The sequence below is a fragment of the Aythya ferina genome, assembly GCF_964211825.1.
Source record: "Aythya ferina genome assembly, chromosome: 3".
NCBI lineage: Eukaryota > Metazoa > Chordata > Aves > Anseriformes > Anatidae > Aythya > Aythya ferina.
In genome coordinates, this window is record NC_140298.1 from 71604297 (window position 1) to 71629037 (window position 24741).

The window sequence follows — 24741 nt, forward strand, 5'->3', positions numbered from 1 at the left end:
CTAGTCACATGCTGAGCATTCGAATACCAAATCTAGCTTTTAAGATTTTGTGCAAAAATATTTTTTCAGCATATGAGATTGATATGGTTGAGGATGCATTTCTCATGGAATGGCTTCCTGACACACTGCACTAAAAAGGAATGACAAGAGGATATAAGTTGATGATCCTGGATTAGTTTATATCAGTCACAGTGTCAAAATATATACTTTTAAAGATATACTGGAAGTATAGACATTAGAAGTCAGAAAGATATCTTTGTTACTCAGCTGCAGTATTAACTTTTCATGGAAATATTTCACAGAAGAAAATATTATTTTCTAGTTAGTTGAGATTTTTTTTCACCTGAGAACAGAATGGCCAAGTTCATAACTGAGAAATCTATCTGGTATCCTTTAACGAATGCAATACCTTTTCCGCCATATTTCTATAAAAATCTCACTTCTAAAAAGTCATCTATGTTTGTTTAAGAAGACTAGACACATGCTGCTAAATGAGTTTGTCTTTTAATGCCAGTGGCCATGAAACATTCACTTAACTTGCATCCAAAGTCACCTAGAGATAAAACTTAACATGCAGCTAGGTATTCCTCTGTCTCTTTCAGCAAATTAATTTAAGTTGTACCCTGAAATTCTCTTGGGAATTCATTATAAAGTTCTGCTATACTTTCCTCATTGTAGGTAGTCACATCAACCTAAATTGCTCAAGAATTTGTTAGCATGACCTGCCAGAAAATAAAGCAATAACCCTCACTAACAAAAGGATCCAAGGTGGTTCAGGAACCCTCAAAATGATAGTAGGGAGCCACTTGCCACAAGGTCTGAATAAGAATTCTTATGTCTGACATTGATTCTGATAACATAGCCAAAAGAACCTGAGAAAATGCTGGAAGCCACAGGTCTAATGAAGTGTGAGTGTGAGTAATATTTCCTCTACTGTCTGACAAAGGGTATATATTAAAAGATGGTAATATGGCATATGAGATACCTAAGAAGACAGAGCGGTAGCCACAAAGATATCTTGAAAGAACTGTGTGAAGTGGGAGAAACAGCAAAACACATGTAAAAATGTATCACTGACATCACTGTAGATGCAGTGTTGAAAATGCGTCTGTATTTGATGAAATTATTGAGATATGTATTCTGGGTGCAGAAAAGAGCACCCAGTGTTTTGGTAGTTCTAAGGAGAAAGTTGCCAGGTGAAAAATAGGTCATTGGCTCTCCAGACTGGTTAAAGCTGCAAGGGCTTGGCTGACACACTAAAACCACCATGATATATGCTTGCTAAATTCCCCAGACTGAATGCTGTGTTTTGTTTGCCTTGTAGTATTTTTGCTTTGAATATTATAATTGATTTTTACCTGAAGCTTCAAGAGATATACTTCAAGGATTTGAGTTAGGAGAAGTAGTGGGTCTTTGGAAAACAGGATAATCATACAATTTGGTGGTAATCACACCCAGAGAAATGCTTAAGCAGTCCATAATCTTGGAAACTATACCCTACAGTGTTGGCCTACAAATGGAGCTAGAAACAGGTTTCTAAAGTGAACTGCAATTATATCAGCTGTGTTTTGGTCATGCTCGCAGATAAAGCACTTTACAGCAAGTCTAAGAAAAAAATACTAATGTAGAAGAATGTTGTTTACCAGGAGATAAAAAGCTGATGAGGAAAAAAATACTAGCAGAAGGGCATCAATGTAAAACACTGTCTCGGTGCCAAAAAAATAATAAAAAAAATTAATAATGCTGACTGAGAGCCAGCCATAAACATCAGTGCCAAGAACACTTGCCTTATTTTTGGCTGTGATGATCAAGTTGTAAACAGGCTTGCCAAAATAACCTCCTCTTAGATTTAACTGATGAAAACCTGAAATTTTGTTCTGTCATCCATGATTTGATCAGTACTCCATCTGTGTTGAGGCATTTGTTTCCAATATTACCTGCTCTTGTATTACTTCATCAGGAATGCTATCTTCCAGTTATCAGGGACCTCTCCCTACCCCACTTTTCAAGGCAAGAGAAAGTGGCCTCGAATGAACCTTTGGCAGCTTCCTTAAGCACCTGAGAATGTATTCCATTCAGTCCCACTGAATTGTGTATGTTCAGATTCCATAAACAAGCACTCATTTGGTCCTACTCTGCTGTGTGTAGTACCACTATCTACGCATGCTTTCCTATTTGCACTGAGACCTAGAAGGCTACAGACTAGACTGTACTTGTAAAGACCAAAGTAAGGAAGGCATTGAGCACCTCAGCCTTTTCAGTATCTTTCATAAAAAGGCCACCTGCCCCATTCAGATGCAGACTCCTATTTTCTTTGTCTTCCTTTTGCTGCTGCTGTTCCTGTAAATATCCTTCTTTCTACCCTTTGCTAGTTTCAACTCCCAATAATTACTTAACTTCCCAATCCCATGCATGGATTATGGTGTGTATGCCTCCTCCACAGCCTGCTTCCCCTCCTGCGTGTTTCCTTAGATGCAGTACACTAGGATGTCTTTGAAAGTATTTGATGACTAGTAACATGAAGAAACATGACAGCTATCAGGAGAACAAAAAAATGGCTCTTAGAATGTGATGCAGAAACTTATTTCTTCCTGAAGCTTTGAGAGTTGGATAAAACCTTATTTGTATTGTCTAGAAGGTAGAGTTTCTTGTACTATGCATTTTTGAAAGGTCTTTATGTTGAGTACCTATGTGTAGTGATTTCTTTACACAATAAAGGCTTTTATCATATCCATTGCTGTCTAAAGAAAAAATCATCGACATTAAAGCCTTGCATTTTATTACTGCCTAATAAAAGAAATTGTTGTCTCCTGGTAAATAATTATGTAAATGATTATTGCTAAACAGAAATGTTTATTGCTTGGGGATGAGAGAGGTTTTAGAATATTTATGTATAAAAATTTACAGTAGCTATTCAAACTTAAGGAAAACACCTAATTTCCCGAAAACTATTGTTCATGAATTATTTTACAAGTATCATAAGTATCCAGCTATGTGAAACATTTTTTTAAACCACAAGTCATATTTTATCTACCTAAGAGGTTTTTTTTCTGTTTAGAAACTCCTCTGACAATAAGAGAACAAAAGACAACACTACAATCCAGATAATAAAACATATTAAAAACAATCATACAAAGAAAACCAAAACCATACCTTACTCTGGCATGCACATCAAAATATTTCTGACTTTTAACATGGGATGGTCAGACTGAACGGATGGTTAAGCATTCTATTCTTTTTGTCCCAAGACAGTGCACAGAGCACTGCTGGGGAACATTTTAAAACTCTTTGCAACTGGTGTATGTGTACCAGCCTGAACCTACTGATTATAAGCACTTGAAGAAAACCATACCTTCCCATTATTATTCTGACTTTGTGTTTTTTTTTCTCTATTTGTCTTCCTTTGTCCCATTTAGTAACTCTAGTATCTTGGAAAAAAAGAAAAGACAAACCAAAACAACAACAACAACAAAAAACATACATAATTCTTATAAATGTTTGGGAGAATCTTTGTGGCATTCATAAGAAAACACAGTCAATATGTGTATTATTTTATTGGAAAGAACTGTTATTCCCTAATTGTATCAAGTAAATAATGTAACATGAGCACTTTTTACCTAGCAAAAATTTTATAGGTAATTGCTAGTTTGGTCTGAAAATGATTATGTAGCGTACAGACACAAAAAAGTTCAGATTGTTACCTGTTTGTTTTCTTCATTTTCAGTTTCAGTCATGGTCTGAGAGAAATCTTCCTGTCCCTGTGATAGAATTAGCATTTTATCGTCATCTTCTTCAGGTTCTTCATCAAAATCAGGCCCAATTTTGTCTTTAATTTTGGGTAAGAGCAGTTCCTGTAGATATTCTTCAAACTGAATATGGAAAATACCAAATTTGTCTGCTAGCCATCGTGCACAAGTGGTTTTACCTGCTCCATGAGTCCCCAGTAAGCACACCCTTAAGGGAGGAGCCTATAGAAAAAAAAATGGAATATTTTAAAATAATTTTGACTCCACAGTGCACCTCCTACTGTTTTTCAGTTCTGAAATATCATAAAAATTGCCTAAAAACCAGATAGATATTGCATTTTAATTTTTCCAGGTCTTCTGCTACCATTCCAAACAGATAACCCACTCTCTAGAAATATAAACAAATATACAGCAGATAATGACACTAAGTAAAAATGAAAACCCATTAGATAATTCTGGTAAATATGCACTTGTTTTACCCTTCTTCCAATAAAAAAAAAAAAAAGAAGACTTAGAAAAATAATATTTGTAATTTGTTATTTACATCAGGTGATTATTGTATGCCCTTAAAATCTTCTCTTTTCTGCTTTACCTGCATCATCAATACAATGTGTTAATTCAAATGTACACCATAAAGTTACGAAGGAAGCAACATGTTTTATTTGTTTCAGGGACTTGCATGATATACAAATAATTAATTAGAAAAAAATCAGTAATGATAAACAATTATAAATGGAAATGGAAAATAGTGATTATAATTTGTTACTATATGCTTCAAATATTGTTAAAGATTCTCACTTGTATTGGTTCATTGTGAGCCACATACTCTTCAGGGTTCTTCAAAAATTTCTCTCTGTATTCAGGATTTGAAAAATAATAAATCTTTTCTTGATATTTAGCTGCAAGTTCAGAGAGTCCTGGATAAAGGACATAATTCTCTTTCAGACTGACTGGACAAAAGTGTTTTGTATCTCCCATGTGCCTTTTCTTTTCCTTAGCTTTTTCTTCATCCTGAAAAGATTATGAATTTTTTCAAAAATTGTTTAAGTAGTTCACTCAGATTAAGCAGATCAAGTAGATTAGAACAAGTTATATCAAATGTGTCATCTGAGCATTGAATGAGAATGTTGTTCTCAAAACACTTTATAAGCTGAATCTATGAAAATATGTACTTTTTAGATTCACTCAAAAAACAAACTATCCAATCTAGTGAGACCATTAGGGAGAAAAGGCCCATGTTAAATTTCAAATGATAATACCATAGCCAGCTGTCGAATACCAAAATTAGGTTAGAAGTATCTATGATAATATCTTTTCCTGCAGTGTTGCTGCAACTCACTTTCTGTTGCTTCTAAATGTTAAAAAGCAAGTAGACCTCTTTGGAAAATCAGTGAGAGCTGGTAGTATGAAATCTATTTATCCAATAAAATGACATTCCAAAAAAAATCTATTTAATACTGTTCCAGTACAGTATATAGATACTTTGTACTGTTAAGTTTGGGAAATGACATATCTGAATATAGGATGAAAACTAAAGAAAGGTGAAGCCAGACCTCTAATTTAATTGAAATATTATAAATAGCTGAAATGATACAGAGGATTGTACATTAGGACTTTTAAATTGCATCTTTTGATACTTGCGTGATAGATCACAAAATCATTGCTGATTGACAGAAATTAAAGTTCTCATTTTCTTCTTTTTATAAAACCCCTCTATACCATTAAAAACAAACAAACAAACAAACAAAACCAACTAGCTACATTGATTCTACTAGCATGGGGTATTTATGCTTCCAACTGGAATAAAACTACTATCAGCCAGAACATGGGAATACAATGAAACTGTTCTGGAAGCATGTGCTTACATTTATTCTTTAAGACAGCCGAAACTGGATCACACAAAACCAGGTGCAAAAACTGATTTCTATGGGATACTGCTCAAACTGAAAATAAACTAAAATCAGATGATAAATGGACAAAAACAGCATGCTTACTTCTTCATCTTCATTTTCTTCTTCTGCAACTTCATTTTCTTCTTCAGCTTCCACTTCAGCAACCAGATCTTCTGCTTCCTCATCTAAGTCTTCAGCAGATAACTCCCAACCATGATATTTAAAAGGTTCTGAAAAGGTTAATTCACTTCTGTTTCAATATTTTTCATTTGGCTATGTTAAAATAAATTCTCTTTGTCCATAAAAGTAAGCACATATATGGAAGCAAATCATGCCAAGTGTATATTCCATTTCTCCTACTCATAGAATAAAATGTTCTTCTCAAACAGATGAAATAAATATATATTAAGGTATTGATTCTTCCAAAAATTAAATTGCTACTTTTTTTTTTTTTTTAATTGAAGTAAATTAGTGTTGTCAATGGGATCTCCTAGTATGAAAGTATTATACAAACACATGCAGATAGTGACATTACTATGTGCAACAGTTTCTTTCATATTGTTTATTGGCAAAAATCATCAGTCAAATTTTTTTTGATTATAAAGCTAGCATAATAGATACTTTGTTTAACTTGCACTGGAGTAACTATAGGAAAAATGTATTACTAATATTATTTATCCAGTACTCAAAATTGTTAGAGATTTTAGCTTTTAAGTGAAGAAAGTGTATTTGCCATAAAAATATTAACACTGCAAAAATTCAGCCTTGAAACACAGTTGATGCAGGTGTGTAGATTATTTCACACACTGAAAGTCTCATTGACATAAATGAATATTGTACATTAGTGAACCTTTATTATCTGTTCATTTCTCATACAGGTATCCTGGCACAAAAACATAGAGAAAGTGACTAGGGAAATACAACATCAGAGTGTTTAGGGAACTATTTTGTATATATTTGTATACCTGTATATGCATTTCAAATATATATATATATATTCTCCACTCTTCCAAGGTCTGGAAAGCTGTTAGCGTGCTTTTCAGCTTACTTACATGTGCGTAAGATAGAACCAAGTTTAACTTCTCCCCCATTCATCATACAAGCTCTCCAAAATCCCTCTTGGTAAGGTAAATGTAAATCACATAAACAATATTACTTACCCTCCATAACCAGAACAATCTGATTAAGCAGACTTTCTGGAGTTTGCTCAGCAATCTCTAAAACAACAACCTGAACTTGAGATGATTGCTTAATTTCTGACTCCACTGTTTGCCAGTCATTCATGAAAAGGTTAATCTTCGTTTTAATTATTTCCATTTCTGGTATATCTAGAAAATCATCCTCTTCAAATGCAGGTAGCACAATTTCTGAAAATCAAATCATATATAGAAGGCAATGTTCCTCTAAAATATTTTGCATTTAAGTAAGTATCATCATGTTTTAAGATAATTTTTATTTTCCTCAGATATGGTGGTATAATTTCTCCCTAATGCTTTAATTTTTCTCTTCTAATTATAAATGATTATATTACTGGTTTAAGAAGATACTTTGAAAATGCCAGCTTCATTATGTTGAGGTACTATATACTGATGCATCTCCAGGAATGCAGTTTCGATTACTTAATTAAATTTGCATGTGGTTATTTAAATTAGCACACATATATATAATGGCTTTTTATGCATAGCAAAATACAGTATATATAATAATTTAAAATAATGATTTAATGATGAACAGTTTTTGACAGACAATCCCTATGGTCATACCTCACATAGAACTTGTCAATATAGGAAGAAATAAAGAATAAGAAAACTAGCACACACTGCAAATAAATTAATGTTCTAACCTGGTTCAGGTTCAGTTACTAAAGACGTAATGGATTGCTCAGGTTGCATGCTAGGTATCTGTTCTTCTTCAAGTGGCGTATGTTCTGTTTATGTGAATATAAGTATAATGCACATTACTAGGTGTTTTTCCTCTCCTGCACAAGATCTCAATATATGCATGTTAATAAATCAAACTTTCATTTACTTAAACAGAGGTACATAGATATATGAAGATCAACATACCAACATTGCTGAGAAAACAGAAGATTCAGAGAAGGGAAAAAAAAAAAAAAAAAGAGACTAAACAGAGAAGTTCACTTCAGTGTAAATATCAAGGATATGAGGGTGCTATCAAAGACTGAAATCCTAAATTGATCAATCCTAAATATGCAATATAAGAGTTATTAAACAAATTACAAATGACCTTTCTAACCATAACTAAAAAACGAGGCAAGACAGGTACACTGACATTATGATCCACCTTTTAAAAATGATCTGTACTGGAAATGTCTTGCTTCCTGAATACCTAAGGTTTAATCTCTGCAGATACACCTAACACCCTTTTGCCGTAACATGAAACAGAAACTGGGTGTTAAATAGCTTGATATTTAGATCTCTTTGTTTAGAGAACTGGAATACTTTCAATGTCACAACCAAATCTGTGACAGAATTAAGAGAGAATTAGAAGTTAAGGATCCATCTTTTCAACTGTGTATTGCTATTAACGTACAGATATTAACTCAGAGTTGATCTGTTACATATTCAGAGACAATTTGGTCATGCATGTGTAAAGAAAAAATAAAGTTTAACAGATAATGTCATAAATTATGCACTACATATGAACTCAAAATACACAATATCATGAATATCATAATGGAACTTCTTCCAATTTCAAAGAAAAAGTCTTTTTCTCCTCTTTATATTATTGACAATAACTGTAAAAACAGAAAACAAAATAATGCTTGGAACATCTCTTTGCACTTCTTCAATTTTATAAGTTGCTTCTATATTCTACTAACTCTCATTTAGTTATCTGTTGATAAATTTTATTTTTTTTTCCCCAACAAAATGGATCAGTGTGATAAAATTACTGTGCTCACACACTGTCCCAGAAGAAACAGTTAACTCCCCCATTTATGCTACTGAATATGGGGAGAATATGCATGTATTGAGGGCTGAAGGTTCCCACACAAATAAAGTAGTTGCATCATATTTGAAAGTCATTGTGCTATTTACAGGATTCTCAGAAACAGCTTCTCTTACACTACTGTCAAAACCCAGCAAGTAGCAGCAGCCTAGTTTTACTGTGTTCTTGGAGTATGACTTAGTGTGCTGTTGTTCCCTCTGCACCTTCTCAGCTCAGCACTTATAAGGACCTTAAGAATACTCTTAATTCTGCAGACAGAAGCATTTTAAGAAATGACTTATACTTAAACCAATGACCTACTGAACCCAAATACTGGTGCTATGAAACATTACAGATGTATGTACATAGAGTAATTTTAAGAAGTGCCAATAATGAGATGCAAAAGTGTAACCCCTTTCTCTGGAGGCCAGAAGTTATCCATAGGTATACAAGGAAAAAGACGGTGAATGTAGATACCATGTGACCAGACAATATACTCTGGGACAAGGAGTACTATAATAATAATAATACAAAACGAATAAATAAATAGAATTAAACAAAAAGTATATATCAAGGCTTCCCTCTGTGGAAACTTAAACTGAGGAACTCAAAAAAAAAATAATTTTAATGAAGCCATGTCTACATACAATAACACAGTTCAATGAGTAAAGGAAAGGAAAGACAATCTCTTAAATAAGTTGTCCAGAATTGCAATTGTTTTAAGATTGTCCAAGCCTGTCTCGTAACGCTTTCTCATGGAAAGTAAACGAAAGTTAGAAATTGAAAAAAATGCATTGATTTAAATAAGAAATTCAAGGTACTATGCATGACAAACATGACAAAAACTTCATGTATGGTGCTATACCAAATCTGTCACAGCGAGCAAAATAATAAAGAGAGAGCTGCTTCCAACACCATCCGTTTGCCGAAAAAGCCAGAAGTAATTAAAAACTTATTGACAGTAGGAGAACACAGCGACAGAGAAGGAGAAACTCATCAGTTTGTAGGGCTGCATTTCATATCCATGTAGACCTTGTTAGGTCCTGCAAGTCCTGGTATGAAATTCTGTCTCAGCTAGAAGGTACAGAGGTGCCTAGATAGCATCATCACTTCCCTGTCTGTACTATACCACAGCCTCCAGCAGCTGCAGCGTGTTGTTGCTACTGTTCACCTTCCTTGCCCTCCTAGCATTTTCAGCCCTGATTTTCTTCCTTCTCCTGTCATTTTTCTTTTGTATTCTGTTTAACAAGGCTGACATCACTCTCTTTAGCTCACAGACAGAAAAGAAGTTGAGAGCAATGACTGTAATGGCCTGATATTACTATAACCTTGCTGTATGCTGTGTTTGTCTCTTGCCAGAAATGAAGCTGCATGGAAGAGCTTGAACAGGGGACAGAGTGGTTTTCTACTTTGCCATAATTTTCCCCTCCTCCTTGTGTTTCTGTCCTGTTTTGAGAGCAGGAACAGACTTAGACACAAGCAACATCAGGGTTAGCCAAAAAAAAAAAAAAAAAAAGGTATTACTAAACCAGAAAGACATATTTAATGCTCTGTATGTTAAAAGCTTTGACCATTTTCTTAAAAATGCAGGGAATACAGTGAAAAAGTGGTTTTTGTTTTTTGCTTGGTTGATGGATTTTTATAGTTACCCCCTGACATAAAGCAGGCCAATAGTCACTATGTGAAATTACAGCAATGTAACTTACATTTTTTGTTTGCCCTAACCTGAAAACTCAAAAAAATGTGTTTCTGGTTCATGAAGAGTGAGACTGCCCTGTTATTGTTTTCTTCTTTAAGAAAATTAATTTATTTCCTCCCCAAACTGAATGCTTATTTTTCTGTTGTGAATTGCTGAAGAAATACACAAATGCCACATTATATTTTCCAAAATAGAGCCTGCTCAAAAATTTTTATTACCAAGTATGATGTAGGTGGATTTTGGTGATGAGATATCAGAAGTATATGGCAGGAAATAGGACTGAACATAACAGCAAGTGTGGAGATGCTGCCTAACTTTTCTCTAACATGCTACCTACTAAAGCAACATCCAGGCGTGTTAATAGCAGCTGGGATAAGGGGCTATGAACACCTGGCAGCCAGGGAACACATCTAACTAATTTTTTCTGACTTGCCTGGCTAAGCTACCTATGAAGCTATTGTATCAAAGGAAGTATCAGTGCTGTCTTCTAGAAGTAATCAAGTCTGTGCTCTGCCTCCAGTGAGTTAATTGCTGAAGAAATACAGGTAGTGACTCTCATTCTTTTGTCATCAGCCAAATTTAAAAAGATGCAAGCTTTCAGATACGTTCCTCTTTCTGACATTCCTTCATAGCTTAGTAAGGTCAGCCCCTTCCTAGTTTGCTACTCATGCCTATTTCTCTAACCCTAAATTCCATATATGAAGGCAGGCATTTTAAAGTTCTGGGAACTGCAATGCCTACATCTCCTTACAAGTCTAGGTCTTAAGGTGTAGTCCTTTAGAATTAGAGTAAATTCCTAGATACTTCCATGTTTTAAGAATTTTCTTCTTCTTTCATTTACAGGGCTGAAGCTATCATTCACTCAATATCCCCATATACCTCTATTATATATATGATAAACAGATATTAAATATATCTGGCCATCTATGGCAATTTGCATGCAGGACCTGAGGGCCCTGCCAGCACTGACCATCTCCTGTTCCCCACCCCCTGGAGCACCCCAACCCTGCCCAGGCCCAGGGTCCCACATCACCCTGAGACCATCAGCTCTTGCCCCACTGAAGCTGCAGCAAAGCCAGGCTCCAGCTCCCCACAGCTCTGCCCTGCCTGGCCCCAGCCTCTGTCAAGCCAGGCCCACTTGTGGGCCCATGTCCTGGCCCAGCATCAGCCTGTCCCTGGGGAGGCACCTGGTGACCTGTGGCTAGGGTTGCTCTGGTGCCCCTGGTCCTCTGCCCTGGTGGCCGTTTTGTACACTGCTCTCAGTCTCTTCCTGACACGCTGTCCCTAAGGTGAACGGCAAAACTTTATTTTATTTGAGCCACTTTTCAATAACAATAGGTTAACAAAGAAGCATTTTGACAAGTATTTTTGTGATCCTTTATAGCAAAGAATAATTAATGCATTTCCTCTCCTCTTTTTACAGCTTTGAACAGCACATAATTGTTAGACTGACACCTCAGTGGCTAACCTTCCCTGCATTTGAGTAATTTTTAGTCCAAAAGCACAAATGGGCATATCATTAAGCAGAAACACTATGCAGAATTTATGTAATTTGATCTTGAATTAGAAATTAATTATTTTCTTGAAAATGTTTATAAACATTTTCTTTTTACTAAGCTAAACATTCATCTCATCGCATCAGTTATCCTCAGCAATGGCACTGCTGTCTCCTGTGATTCTAAATAGGAACATGAAACTACCTTCCCTTTTATGTACATTAAAATATGTTGTATAAATGCCACAGTTAATTATGTTTCAGTCTACAGTGATGTATTCCAAATGAGACAGACATCTAGCCAAGTAAAACCCGTATAAATCTGGGCAGCAGTAATGCATTATGTAATGATGATTCCATTAGGAACACAGATATCAAGAAAATAAGCAAAGGATACAGTAATAACTAAGTTACACTAACTGCTTTTTGCACATTATCCCTGGCACATTCACACTGTAGAAATCACATGTGCTGCCTTGTGAACCGCAGACCTATTCAAAGCAGTAATGTATGGAAGATGGTAATGTGTATTGTCTAGATCTAGCATTTGACAGAGCATCTTTCAGAGTCCTGCCCTTTAAAAACTTCTCAATTCTGAGTAGGTCATGAAATTTTGAAAATACACAGGCAGAATAATGGATTTAAATGAATCTGTGGCATCATCTGAGACAGCATATTGAATACGGTAACAAATCCACTCAATAGAGGTCTTCACACATGAACCTTAATCTCAGGAACACTCACAATTCATGCTGTACCTTTTCTGATAGGCTACATTTATCAAATGATGATAAGCAACTTTGATGTTCCAGGTCTGATTCTCTACTCTAGATACATAATTCAGTCATATTACCTCTACCAGAGAGTTTTCTTGCTTAAGGAATCTTATTCAACAGCAATTGGTGTATACTTAGGGAGTTTTTAATAGATTATGTGGCAAATTGAAGAAATGTTTAAAAGAGGGGAGAAGTAACAAAAGAGAAAAAAAAAAAAAAATTACATTCCTAGGGAAAAGGGACAACCCCAAAACCTTACAACCCAAATATTATTTTGTATTGGCTCTGGTATTTCAACATTGTTATGATAAAAAACATTGCCTCCCTGACATTCGGCTTTTCTCAAACTCGGTCTTGGGGACCCAGAATACTGGAGAATAGTTTAGTAAGGCAACTGCACCTTTGCTATTATATATGAGTTAAAACATTGTGCTTACAGAGGTGATTCACTGTGTGAAAAGATTTTTGAAGAAAGAAACATAATCAAGAAAAATATCTTGAAAAGACAGTAATGACTTAAAAATAACTGGATCTAAAAATCCAAACACATTTCCTGCAGAGTAGGTGTCAGTCAATCTAACCATGCTGTTTTTAATCGGTTTCTTTTCTTTATAACTGAGGTGATAGGAGACAATCCCCCACACCCTTAAATCTGGAGCTTTCACGTGGCATGTCTATACCACAGTCTCTCATATTCTTTTGCTCTGTGTCATTTTTGCTTTTACTGAGCGTAGTTACCATAGAGACAAACAATCCTCTAAGGCTTTCTGCCCCCACATTCTCCAAGTGAGTTACTGGGGAAGGAGAGGCTTTAATGTATTTTTACAGTGTTCTGCTGGTATTAGATATGACTTGTTCTGCCCTCAGTCCATATTCAACAACAAAAAAGATGAAAAAGTCCTTCCCTCCTCTCAAACCCTACCAAAGCTGAGACAGAGAGAACAGAAGCTAACATGGCTTCTTCGTTAAGGGTTTAACCATCAAAATAAACAGACAGGCAAAATGTGGGATAACAGCGACACTTTCATTCCTTGAAACTGATACATATTTCATTATGAACATGTTTTCATTTGTCTTTTTGAAACAGATCCTGTAGTTTGTTTAATAAAGACTTTTTATGACTTATAAATATATGCTGCCAAATAATTTTTAGCTAATTACTGTGAAATGCACTTAGTAGGCAACCTTATATTGTATGTACTGAATTATGGTGTTTGGTAAAAAAACTGTTTAGTCTACAGATTAAGTTGATTCTTTCCACTGCATAAGAATTGAGGTTGCGCAAAAAGCATAAAAATGCATATTTAACATCTTGCTAAAACATTAAATGTTTTATGTTGGATTTATTTGTCTCTTGGACTTCAATATATTCTAAATCTTCTAATAATTAAAATCTAAAATGTTAATTTTAAATACTATAAAGGACCATCCTCATTAAAGACGAGTTGCCTTCAAAATATTTTTTTGAGAGAAAGCTATGATATTATTTCTTATTTATTTTCATTAGGTAATGGCTCTATGGCATGCCACATACTGTAGAATTGTGCCTTCTACCAAAAAGAAGAAAATACAACTCCATGGGAAAACATGAAACAGGACAATGGATGATTAGCAAGAATACGGGACATATTCCCATTATTTACATCCAAAGTTCAAATTCATCCATTTCTATTTTTTTCCAAGATTCCTTGCTGCAGAGAATGGATTAGTAATTTCAGATTAATGTGGATATTTATATTAATTTGAAAGTGGTCTGTAGAACTGGGATTTGTTAAGATCACATGCAGCTATTTGTGAATACCTGAGTTTGTTTCCTGATATATATATTTTAAATTCCCTCATGCTCCCTTCTCTCTCTCTCTCCTTTTTTTTTTTTTTTCTTTTTCCTTTGGTCACAATTCATGATAGTGACTTTCTGACTTTTTTTTTTTGTTGTTCCTTCTGATTTCCCTCACTTACCACTTCATCCTGTAAAGAGCACTAATTGGTTTCTGAAGACAGGTCAAGTTAACCTGGAATTTCAGAAAGCCTCACTTCACTTGTTATTTCTATAGATCCCTGTACACATGTATTAATTTGGTATTTAGACTGGACACAGCAGTGGAAGTAGTGGGGTTTTGTTGTTTTTCAAAATGCATAGTACCTGGAACATTATCACAGAATCACAGAATTTCTAGGTTGGAAGAGACCTCAAGATCATCGAGTCCAACCTCTACCTAACGCTAACAATCCCCACTAAACCATATCCCTAAGCTCTACATCTAAATGCCTTTTAAAGACTTCCAGGGATGGTGACTCCACCACTTCCCTGGGCAGCCTGTTCCAGTGTCCAACAACCCTTTCGGTAAAGAAGTTCTTCCTAACATCTAATCTAAAACTCCCCTGGCGCAACTTTAGCCCATTCCCCCTCGTCCTGTCACCAGGCACGTGGGAGAACAGACCAACCCCCACCTCGCTACAGTCTCCTTTAAGGTACCTATAGAGAGCGATAAGGTCGCCCCTGAGCCTCCTCTTCTCCAGGCTGAACAAGCCCAGCTCCCTCAGCTGCTCCTCATAGGACTTGTTCTCCAGGCCCCTCACCAGCTTCGTCGCCCTTCTCTGCACCCGCTCAAGCACCTCGATGTCCTTCTTGTAGCGAGGGGCCCAAAACTGAACACAGTACTCGAGGTGCGGCCTCACCAGAGCCGAGTACAGGGGGACGATCACCTCCCTAGCCCTGCTGGTCACACTGTTTTTGATACAAGCCAGGATGCCGTTGGCCTTCTTGGCCACCTGAGCACACTGCTGGCTCATATTCAGATGACTATCCACCATCACTCCCAGGTCCTTCTCTGCCTGGCAGCTCTCCAACCACTCATCTCCCAGCCTATAGCTCTGCCTGGGGTTATTGCGCCCTATGTGCAGGACCCGGTACTTGGCCTTGTTGAACTTCATGCAGTTGACCTCAGCCCATCGGTGCAGCCTATCCAGATCCTCCTACAGAGCCTTCCTACCTTCAAGCAGATCGACACACGCGCATAGCTTGGTGTCATCTGCAAACTTACTGAGGGTGCACTCAATGCCCTCGTCCAGATCATCGATGAAGATATTAAAGAGGACTGGCCCCAGCACCGAGCCCTGGGGAACGCTACTAGTGACTGGCCTCCAACTGGACTTGACTCCATTTACCACGACTCTTTGGGCCCGGCTATCCAGCCAGTTTCTAACCCAACAAAGCGTGCGCCAGTCCAAGTCAAGAGCAGCCAGTTTCTTGAGGAGAATGCTGTGGGAAACGGTGTCGAAAGCCTTGCTGAAGTCAAGGTAGACCACATCCACAGCCTTTCCCTCATCCACCCAGCGCGTCACTCTGTCATAGAAGGAGATCAGGTTCGTCAAGCAGGACCTGCCTTTCATAAACCCATGCTGACTGGAATTATTTTTAACAGGAATTCACTACATGCCTTTAATTGCATTTATAAATGTTAAAATAACTTGAACTTGACTATTCCATTATAAATTTCTTTTTTCTTATTGTAAATTTTCTTATTTACAGCTCATTTAGTAAAAACTTGCAGAAAAGGATACAAACAAGTAAGAAAGAGAGATTATATATGCTACAAGGCCAACCTGTATGATTAGATTCTTCATTATGACCAGCAGAATCACCGGACTGTTCCTGAGACACTTGTTCAGTTTCAGGTGGAAGCTGCTCATCATTGTCCTCAAATTCTGTAGGCACAGAAGTAACTTTATTAATTTATGTTCGTTGGTGACTTTAGCATACCCATTGATGGTTGATTGAGGCACTAGAGAAATAAAGATATTTTTGGATCACGCTGCAAAACTTACATTTAATCACCAGCAAAAAAGGTGTTCGTTCCTTTGATGCTTAGGTATTACATACTGAACAAAACAGCCTACAATCAGCTATTTGATCTGCGCAGAAAGGCACATAGATATCTATCAGATGCTACAATACTGTGAAGCGGAGAAGAATAGTACTTAGTTCAGTGCTTTCATGTAAGAATATTTTGAATTCATTATAAGCTACGTGATCTGTGCTCAAACTATGCTCAAAAACATGACCTTGCAAAAGAACACACTCAGTGTTCTACAGATCAGCTCCTGTTGGATGGCAGTGCTTCTGACTTGAAGAAGTGTTTATGTACCTGAAGGCTGGTATAATTTTTCTGACTGTATGAGTTGGTCAATAATGAGTTGGTCACATTTTTCTACAAGCCTTGTTCTGCTTATGCCCTTAGTAGTAAAACACCATTAATATATCTAAACATATTATGACTACCCAAAACTGAAATCATATTATACAAGGATGTATTTTAAAATCTGAAGTTATGGCATTTATTTTTACATATATCTCTTTTTTGGCAAATTGAATTTCTGATTTATGCAGTATCAGGAAGATTTAAATTTCTCATAAACAAGCATCTTCTTATATAGTTAGCAGACAAAACCCCACAGCCTTTAGCATGTGTCAAAGCAAGAAAATTCTTCACTTAGTCTAATTCTTTATTTCCTTTTGATATTCACAGGAATGCAGTCCAGCAAAATGAGTTTTGATGCTCTGTATTAAAGAAATCAAGAGTTCATAATATGCACAAAGAGGAGAATGACATGCAGAAAAATATGTGCAAAATGGAAGATAATTTGTGAAGGCTGCCATTGTGCAAACCCTCACATGCATACATAACAAAATCACAGACAGTCCTTAAGGTATTGGAAATAGCTGTGGCAGAGAAGCTGAGCATGTCTGATTTTCACAGTGTGCCTGAGTACTTCAGAGATTTCATTTACAAGATTGGTGCTGTATGGGAACAAGAAAGACATACAGACTTTAAACAAAGCAAACAGAGAAGATTTTTCTTATAGATGTGCAGAAGCTGACGAGCTTTTCTCAAATCGTAGGCTTTCATTCTTTTTGCTGAGAAGAGATGCATAGTTGTACTAAACCAATATCCCTTAGCCTTTTTTTCTTCTTTGAATAAAAGGCCAAAAACTTTCAAAATTGAAGATATTTGTTATTTAACTGATAAGCTGTTCAAAACCTTTCTGCTTGAAAGTCTGGAATTCTTCTGCCTAAAAAGCTGTGATTATGGGCATTAGAATGTAATTATTGTGTCTGGCTTATGAAGGAGACCAGAAAGTGGCTTTGAAGACCATGCAATAATGCTCAAAGACTGAACAAACCATTCCTGAGAAGATAATATCACTACAGCTTGCTTTGAAGGTTGTGGTACGAGTAATTTGCTATTCCCCTGTCTGCAGATTAATAAACTTTCTTTCTTCAATTTCTGTTTTCACTGAAAAGCTTCCACGTAGAGGTAGAAAAAACAAACAAACAAGAAGATGGGATTGTAGTTACACACCCCACTGAGATACAGCAACTGAGGCATACACATGCATTTGTTCCTGTCCAATTTGCTCTAAGGAAGGGATAATCTCTGGCAGAAAAGCAGGGCTGACAAATAAAGGACAGAAGATAGTCTTAAACCATGACAGCTGCTTGCTTCAGTGGACAAGATCAATTCCATCCAAGACAATGCCAGATTTTATCTCAAGAGTATTGGAATGATCACCCAGATCTACCTGAAGCTGTATAACTCTTCTATATTCTCATGAAGTTATATAGCTGTCATATGGTATAAATAAATCCATACTCATGCAAAACTGCTAAAAAATACTTAAAGACAATTAAAAAAAAAACTCTTGAAAATAATTTAAGCTCGGAATAAGAAACCTGAAAAAGATATGGGGCTATAATTTGCAGCTAGACACTACAAGAGGTCCTATGTAAATTTTTTTGGCAAACCTTCTCCAGACATTTTCAGCATTGGACTTAGCTTCCTAACCTAATTAAATATTTTTGATAAATTCAGCCAAAAAATTTCCCTATGTACTTTTAATTTCATTAGGAGACATGAAAATACATTGCTCATTACTAGAATATTTTTTTCCTTTTAAACACAGATAATATTATAAATTTGAATATGTTCAGTCCTGAAGCAATTCCCATTTAATTCAACACTGAGGTAACAAAGATTGCAGTTACTGAAATGCAACTTATTTATATGACACATCAAAAGAGCATGACTGGGGCTCTGCAGTGTTTTTCTGTGGTTTTTTGTTTGTTTGTTTTGGTTTTTGAGTTCTCATTTTACTATCATAACTGCTATAAAAAAAGCACTGTGAACATATAATCAATTTATATTTTTGTAAAGACGTCACATGGCAAAAAAGCTGCAGTCAGTATGCTGATGGCACTACATGTGAAATAAAACAGATGTCAAGCTAAGAGCAGCATGACTGAAGTGTTTTTGGTGAGTCAGTGTTTGATTATTGAAACCAAATGTAGGCGTAGGAAAACACGATTTCCCTGAACAAGGACTTATCACGTGTTAATAGCACAAGTGTGTGTGTGACATTATTTCTTCTGTCATTAATAATCGTTGTTTTGATGTACTCAGATAAAAATGAGTTATATATTCAAAATTAAGATGAACTTTGTAGTTTGAGAGAAAGAATATAGTATGTCTGTAGAACACTTTATATTTAATATTTTAGAACCCACTCACTTTGGAGAAGAGCTATCTGTTTTATTTGAAAATTGAAAATTTAATTGAAAGAACAAAGCTAGAGTATTTGTCAAGGAAAGGTAAAACGTTACCTAATAAAAAATAAAAAACAAGTTACTAAATTCAGTGTATCCTATACTACCTTTATGTCTTAGTCCTTTTTATAGATAGATAAAATAAATACCACACTGGATAATGAAAGAGTGTATGAGGTATATTGACAAAAAAGAACATAAGCTTGGCCACAATATCTTTTGACAGAAACTAGTATATTATACCTGAAAGTAAGACAGAAATGGAAGTCTAACCCCTATAGCTGTGAGGGAAAAAAAGAAAAAAAAAAGAAAAAAAAAAGAATATCAGCATGTATGTCAATTTTTAATTTCTGATCCAAGCTGTAGGGTATAATTTAGGCTGCCATTGAGCTACCTACATACCCTGTAGCAGAAGCAAATCCCCTGAAGTCCCCAACCTGGTTCTTAATGTAGAAAGAGATACTTGTGCATGGTACTTCATCCTGACAGCAGATTTAAATCAGACAGCAACAATCTTCTAAGAAAGTAGGCAGTGATTGAAGAAGGTAAAAAGGAAGGTTCAACCTTACAATTTTTTTGACCACTGAGATTCAAAAATGTTGAAACTAACCAGAATTAATTTTAAATCTTGACCCAACTGATAGAATTGTCTGAGGTGCAAAATTCCAACTGGTTTGTGACAGTTAGCCTGCCCTCAAAACCAGGACAATTATATTCTCATTTCTTTTTTTTTTTTTTTTTTTTGAATCCCGATTATTTAATCAGAACAAAGATAACCCTGACTTGGTTCCTCTCGGGGCCATTGGAAGAGGAGTCAACCAGGGAGGCTCTCCCTGCCTATGAGGGCATGAGACTCATTAAGAGATGCCAGGAAAAGCAGTTTGGGACTGCGAGAGACTCATAATATTATGGGTGGCATTTCAGAAAAGGACCAAAGGCAAGGAGAAGAAGGGATCAAAGTGGACTGTAGAGGAACAAGTGTAGATAATAGAGGGAGAAGAGGATGAAAGGAAAATTGGGAATAAATGCTCAGACTTGTTACTGGCTGGACCTGGGGACACAGAACTGCAGCAGCCTTGCCTCTAATGGCATATAGGATTCATCAATTTGTAATATACGTTGCTACTGTATTCAGCAATACTTAACACATGTTAACAGTGCCACTCCTGAAGTAATTTCCATTCCCCTTTAATTGTTTCAGGCTGAGCTTCTTGGAGGAAAACACATCTTCAGACAGTCTTGCAATTTTCTGATTAGCCATTGGCTAAATTCTAACAAAAATTTCTAATTTATGAGGGGGATACAGATTTTTTCATGAGTATGAAGTTTCAATACAGTTACCAACCCACTTAGAAAAGTTACTAGAGAGGAAATAAAGAGTTCTGCCCTTCAGATTTATTGAAAACCATAACTGTGCTGGCTGATTTAATAAACATCTTTATTCTGCAACATCCGTTAAGAATGCCACATAGAAATACAGGCCTGAATCAGTGAAGGAAGCAAATACAGTAATTTGAAGTCATTTTTCTAAATGTCGAATGTAAAAAGAAATTCAAAACTGTAAAATCTGCATAAACACCAAATTCCTAAATCATTTGAAACACATACATGGATAAAATAAAGGTTGAATGATACATACTTTCACCTTTCTCCTCAGCAGCTTCCTGAGACTGCTGTTCTTCTTCTAGAGTCTCTTGCATTTCTCTTCTGTGAGTAAAAGATAATTCATCTTAAAGACTTATATAAATATGAACATAGCAAATTGCAAATTATTAAATGGAAGTAAATATGTGGAAAAATACTGTTCAGAATTGAAATATAATTTGGTTCATACATGTATCATTGTATCATACTTGTATCATTGTCTCAAAATGCTGGGCTGGTAGAAGGCTAATGAAAATGCGTTTAGCAAGATAATCTTCTGCCACCACATGTATCAATCTAAATAAGATAACCCTTGAAGTTAACACATACTGGGTTATTTTATATCCATCAGGTCAAAGCTTAATGTGCTTTCTTATTAAATTTCTGTTGATTGATAAATGCACTGATAACGTTTAACTCAAAGTAAGGATGGAATTTTCTTGTGAGCACTTTATATGTTTAAATATTTAGTATAATTTACCTTGCTGCTTCTGCTGCTTCTTTCTTTTCTAATGCTTCACCTTCTAGTCTTCTCAATATCTTTGAATTAATTTCATCTTTATTTGCTAAGTATGTTCTGCGTAGTATACAGCTGCCTGCAGTACAATTATACAACAGTAATTAGTTTTGTGCAGCTGTATAAAACTAAAGCTGAGTTAGGAAAATTATTTAACAAATAATAAACAATTTTCCTACTTCTTTTTAAAGCCCAGGAAAGGCATATATACCACTGAAATGTTATTATAATGTTTTAGAGCTTTGTTTTCAACTTCAAGCACCTAATAAACTGACACTGGGATATTGGAAGGCTATGATGAAGGCTATAAGGAGAGAGAACACTGAAATGATTTATCTTATATTTCTATGTATCATGCATTTCTCTGGCATTTATTTTGTTTGGATGCGCACAAAGAAAACTATGAAAGAACAAATGAAAAACATTCAAATAAAAATTTAAAGCCTGTGCATACCTGTACTGCTACAGCTGGTTGACAGAAAGGAAGAAATACACTGTTCCTACTAGGAATTTCAACTGATTTATTTACTTTGGCAAATAGATTTATGATACATGGCTGTGTGGCTGAAATCTATTTCCAACAGTTGAACCATGCTAGTTCAGGCTACTTCAAGGAATAGCTTACAAAGTAGTGACTCAAAATGCTATGTAAACTCTAGTACCACATTATTATTTAGAGACAGAAATATGGGAATCAAATAAAGAGTTCAGTAATAAATAAATTGTCCAAAGGGGGAAAAAAAGGAATAACATAAAAAAAAATAAAATTGCTAAGTTCAAGGAAACAGCCATAAACAAAAAGTTATGCTTGCAAACAAGCCTTCTAGCAGACATTATGGACTTGCCTCCTTCACCTCACCTTATCGATACTTATTCCTCCCAAATCTCATGTGGTCACTATTGTCAACTCACATAAAATTTATTTTTAAGTAAACTCAAGCACACGTTATTTAACTTTTAAGAACATCGAGCCTGTGTCAATTTGAAATAGATGATAATTTTGTGTGAATGGTACATATTTGAAATAGATTCTCTTAATTAATATATATAATTCTGAAAAATGGAGGGTGAGTAATGGGATTTTTTTTTTATGTCGTTTGTGAACTGATATTTAGATAATTCTGTCTGGATATTCTTTTGCAAAAAGATTGTGAGTTTTCAGTGGCTTTGTCTGGTGGCCCAGATATGTACTTCCCCGACTTTGTGTCTTCTCACAGTGTTATGAAAAACAGCAATGCCAAACAGCATTAATTTAATTAATTATTCAGAATCCAAATTACATTGAACTATAGTGAAGCAGCTTTAATTACTGAATCAACCTATGGAGAACATCTAGAGGAAACACAATTAGTATACTATCTATGATACTACAATTTCAACCATTCTTTCTTCCTTATATACCATCACGTGTTGTTTCTCACTTAAAGGATCAATATTATTACATTTCATAAACGATTTCAGTATCACTTGATCAAATTGAGCAAGTGACTTATAAGCATTTATAATAACAGATAATAAATTAGCTGATTTCCAAGTGGCTGACCTGAGAATATCAACCACTAGTATTAACCAGAAATGAATTTGCTAACGGAGCAGGTTTGTAGGTAGCTGATCTGATTCTGGTTAAAAGAACAATGTTCTTGAAGTGTCCTGTTTAACTGCAATTTAAAGTCTGTTATGAAAATCTCAATGCCAGCATTATATTTCCCTTGCAATACAAATACTATGTCTTGCGTTCAATTTGCACAGGACTGGTTTCAAGCTGAGACAGTAAAAATAATATTTTATCATTTAAAGTAAGTTAGTTCATTTTCTCCCACCTGAGTGAAACTCAGGGGAAAAAAAAAAAAAAGACATCCATTCATATGAAAATCTGATACAGTAGCAGGGATAAAATTAGTGTACAGTCTTATTATCATCTCAAAAACATTAAAAATGGGAATGGTGATTTCCTTCTAAGCTTGAACTCTACTTAAACTTAGGACCAAATGGAGTGCAATTAAAAAAGAAGTCTTTATTCCTATGTAATATAAAGATTATGACTGTGTTAGTTCAAATAGAGGTTACACTGGTGTTGTGAGCATAAAATCTAAATTTCATGAAGATCTGTCTCACTTCTAGGTGGGAAGACTTAGGTTTAGGCTTTAAAGAATCTTCCAACTATCGGACTATAAAAACAGAAGGTAATTGCATGGAAGAGATGGCTACCAAGAGGATAAAACAGATTGTCCAGATCAGAACAAGCGATCCAGAGATAAGTTTTGAAAACTAGTGGTAGTGGCAGAAAGGTGTGCATTGCAGACCCTAGAGCGGTCTTCATTTGAAAACCTCTGTTATGGACTTCAAGTTCTTCCCTTCCACAACGAAAAAAGGGGGAAATTATTATTGATGAGTTTCAACATGGTTCCCATGAAGAATTATCTATTCCTCAAGTGGCTGATCTATAATAAAGATTATAGACTAGACAACCTTTTCTTTATCCAGTTAATTCACTAATTTCTTAACTTGTTCTTCACTTGTCAGAATTTAACATAGTTCTGAAAGCATCTACCCCACCTCAGTCCTTTCCCTGCAGAAAAGGCTAGAACTTGACTCCTGCTGTCTATTATTTAGTATTAACTAACATACACCATGTTAATATATCACAGTATTGTTGTGTTTATTATTGTAAACAAGACACCATATTAACATCACATTGCTACATACCAACTACATGCATTAAGGTGTTTTTTGTGGTGGGAAGAAATGACAATGCACAGCATTCCAGAAACTAGGTTCGTGACCATTTTAATATTCTTGAAATTTCTGGGAGGCAAAGATCAGGCATGGAAATGCAATGTATCCTTAAGTTCTCTCTGGGACTACCCAAGATGAGCTCTTCTTAAGTGACAGGAACAACAAATATGATTTTTTGACAAGCAGTGGATCTAGAAATTTCTCATAGAAATCTTCATCCCGCTTTAAGTATGTATACAAGCTCCAGCCACATTTTACTTTTTGTTACGATGTTTAAAAGTTAAAAAATTTCACAAAGTCATATAACCAAGTAGTTTGGGTACTTAGCTGAGCTGTAAGGATGATTAGCTGATCATCTGATCAAGATGACATGCTTCTGAAAAGCCTTTTTTTTTAAATAGGAAAGCTGCTCTACATAAACTATGTAAGCAATGTTTGTTTTTATATTCAAGGACGAGGGATTTTGACTGATTTTAATATCAGTTACTGAGGTTTTTTTGAACTAAGTGTTAATAGACGTTCCTTTATTGAGGGGCAGTTTCTACTACTGAAAAACATTTTGATAAGAAACTGGATTGAGCAAATAATGATTATATATGATTGTCACAGGACAATGAAACCTGCTGTGTGGTATGAAGCAATCAATCGATTAAGACATGATTTGGCAAGCAAAACTGTTAACA

General features: G+C 35.5%; 1 protein-coding gene across 1 annotated transcript in view; it reads right to left on the reverse strand.

Moving 5' to 3' along the window:
- Positions 1-24741, reverse strand: part of AK9 (adenylate kinase 9) — a gene marked incomplete at its 3' end in the record, with an annotated part of 64850 nt that overhangs the window by 17336 nt on the left and 22773 nt on the right. Inside the window, exons 16-23 of the mRNA XM_084512166.1 lie at positions 21287-21401; positions 20801-20868; positions 16164-16265; positions 7482-7565; positions 6799-7005; positions 5702-5868; positions 4545-4757; positions 3702-3968 (exon numbers count right to left, since the gene is read on the reverse strand). Coding sequence (XP_084368292.1) covers positions 3702-3968; positions 4545-4757; positions 5702-5868; positions 6799-7005; positions 7482-7565; positions 16164-16265; positions 20801-20868; positions 21287-21401 — 1223 coding nt within the window. The remainder of the gene's footprint in view (positions 1-3701; positions 3969-4544; positions 4758-5701; positions 5869-6798; positions 7006-7481; positions 7566-16163; positions 16266-20800; positions 20869-21286; positions 21402-24741) is intronic.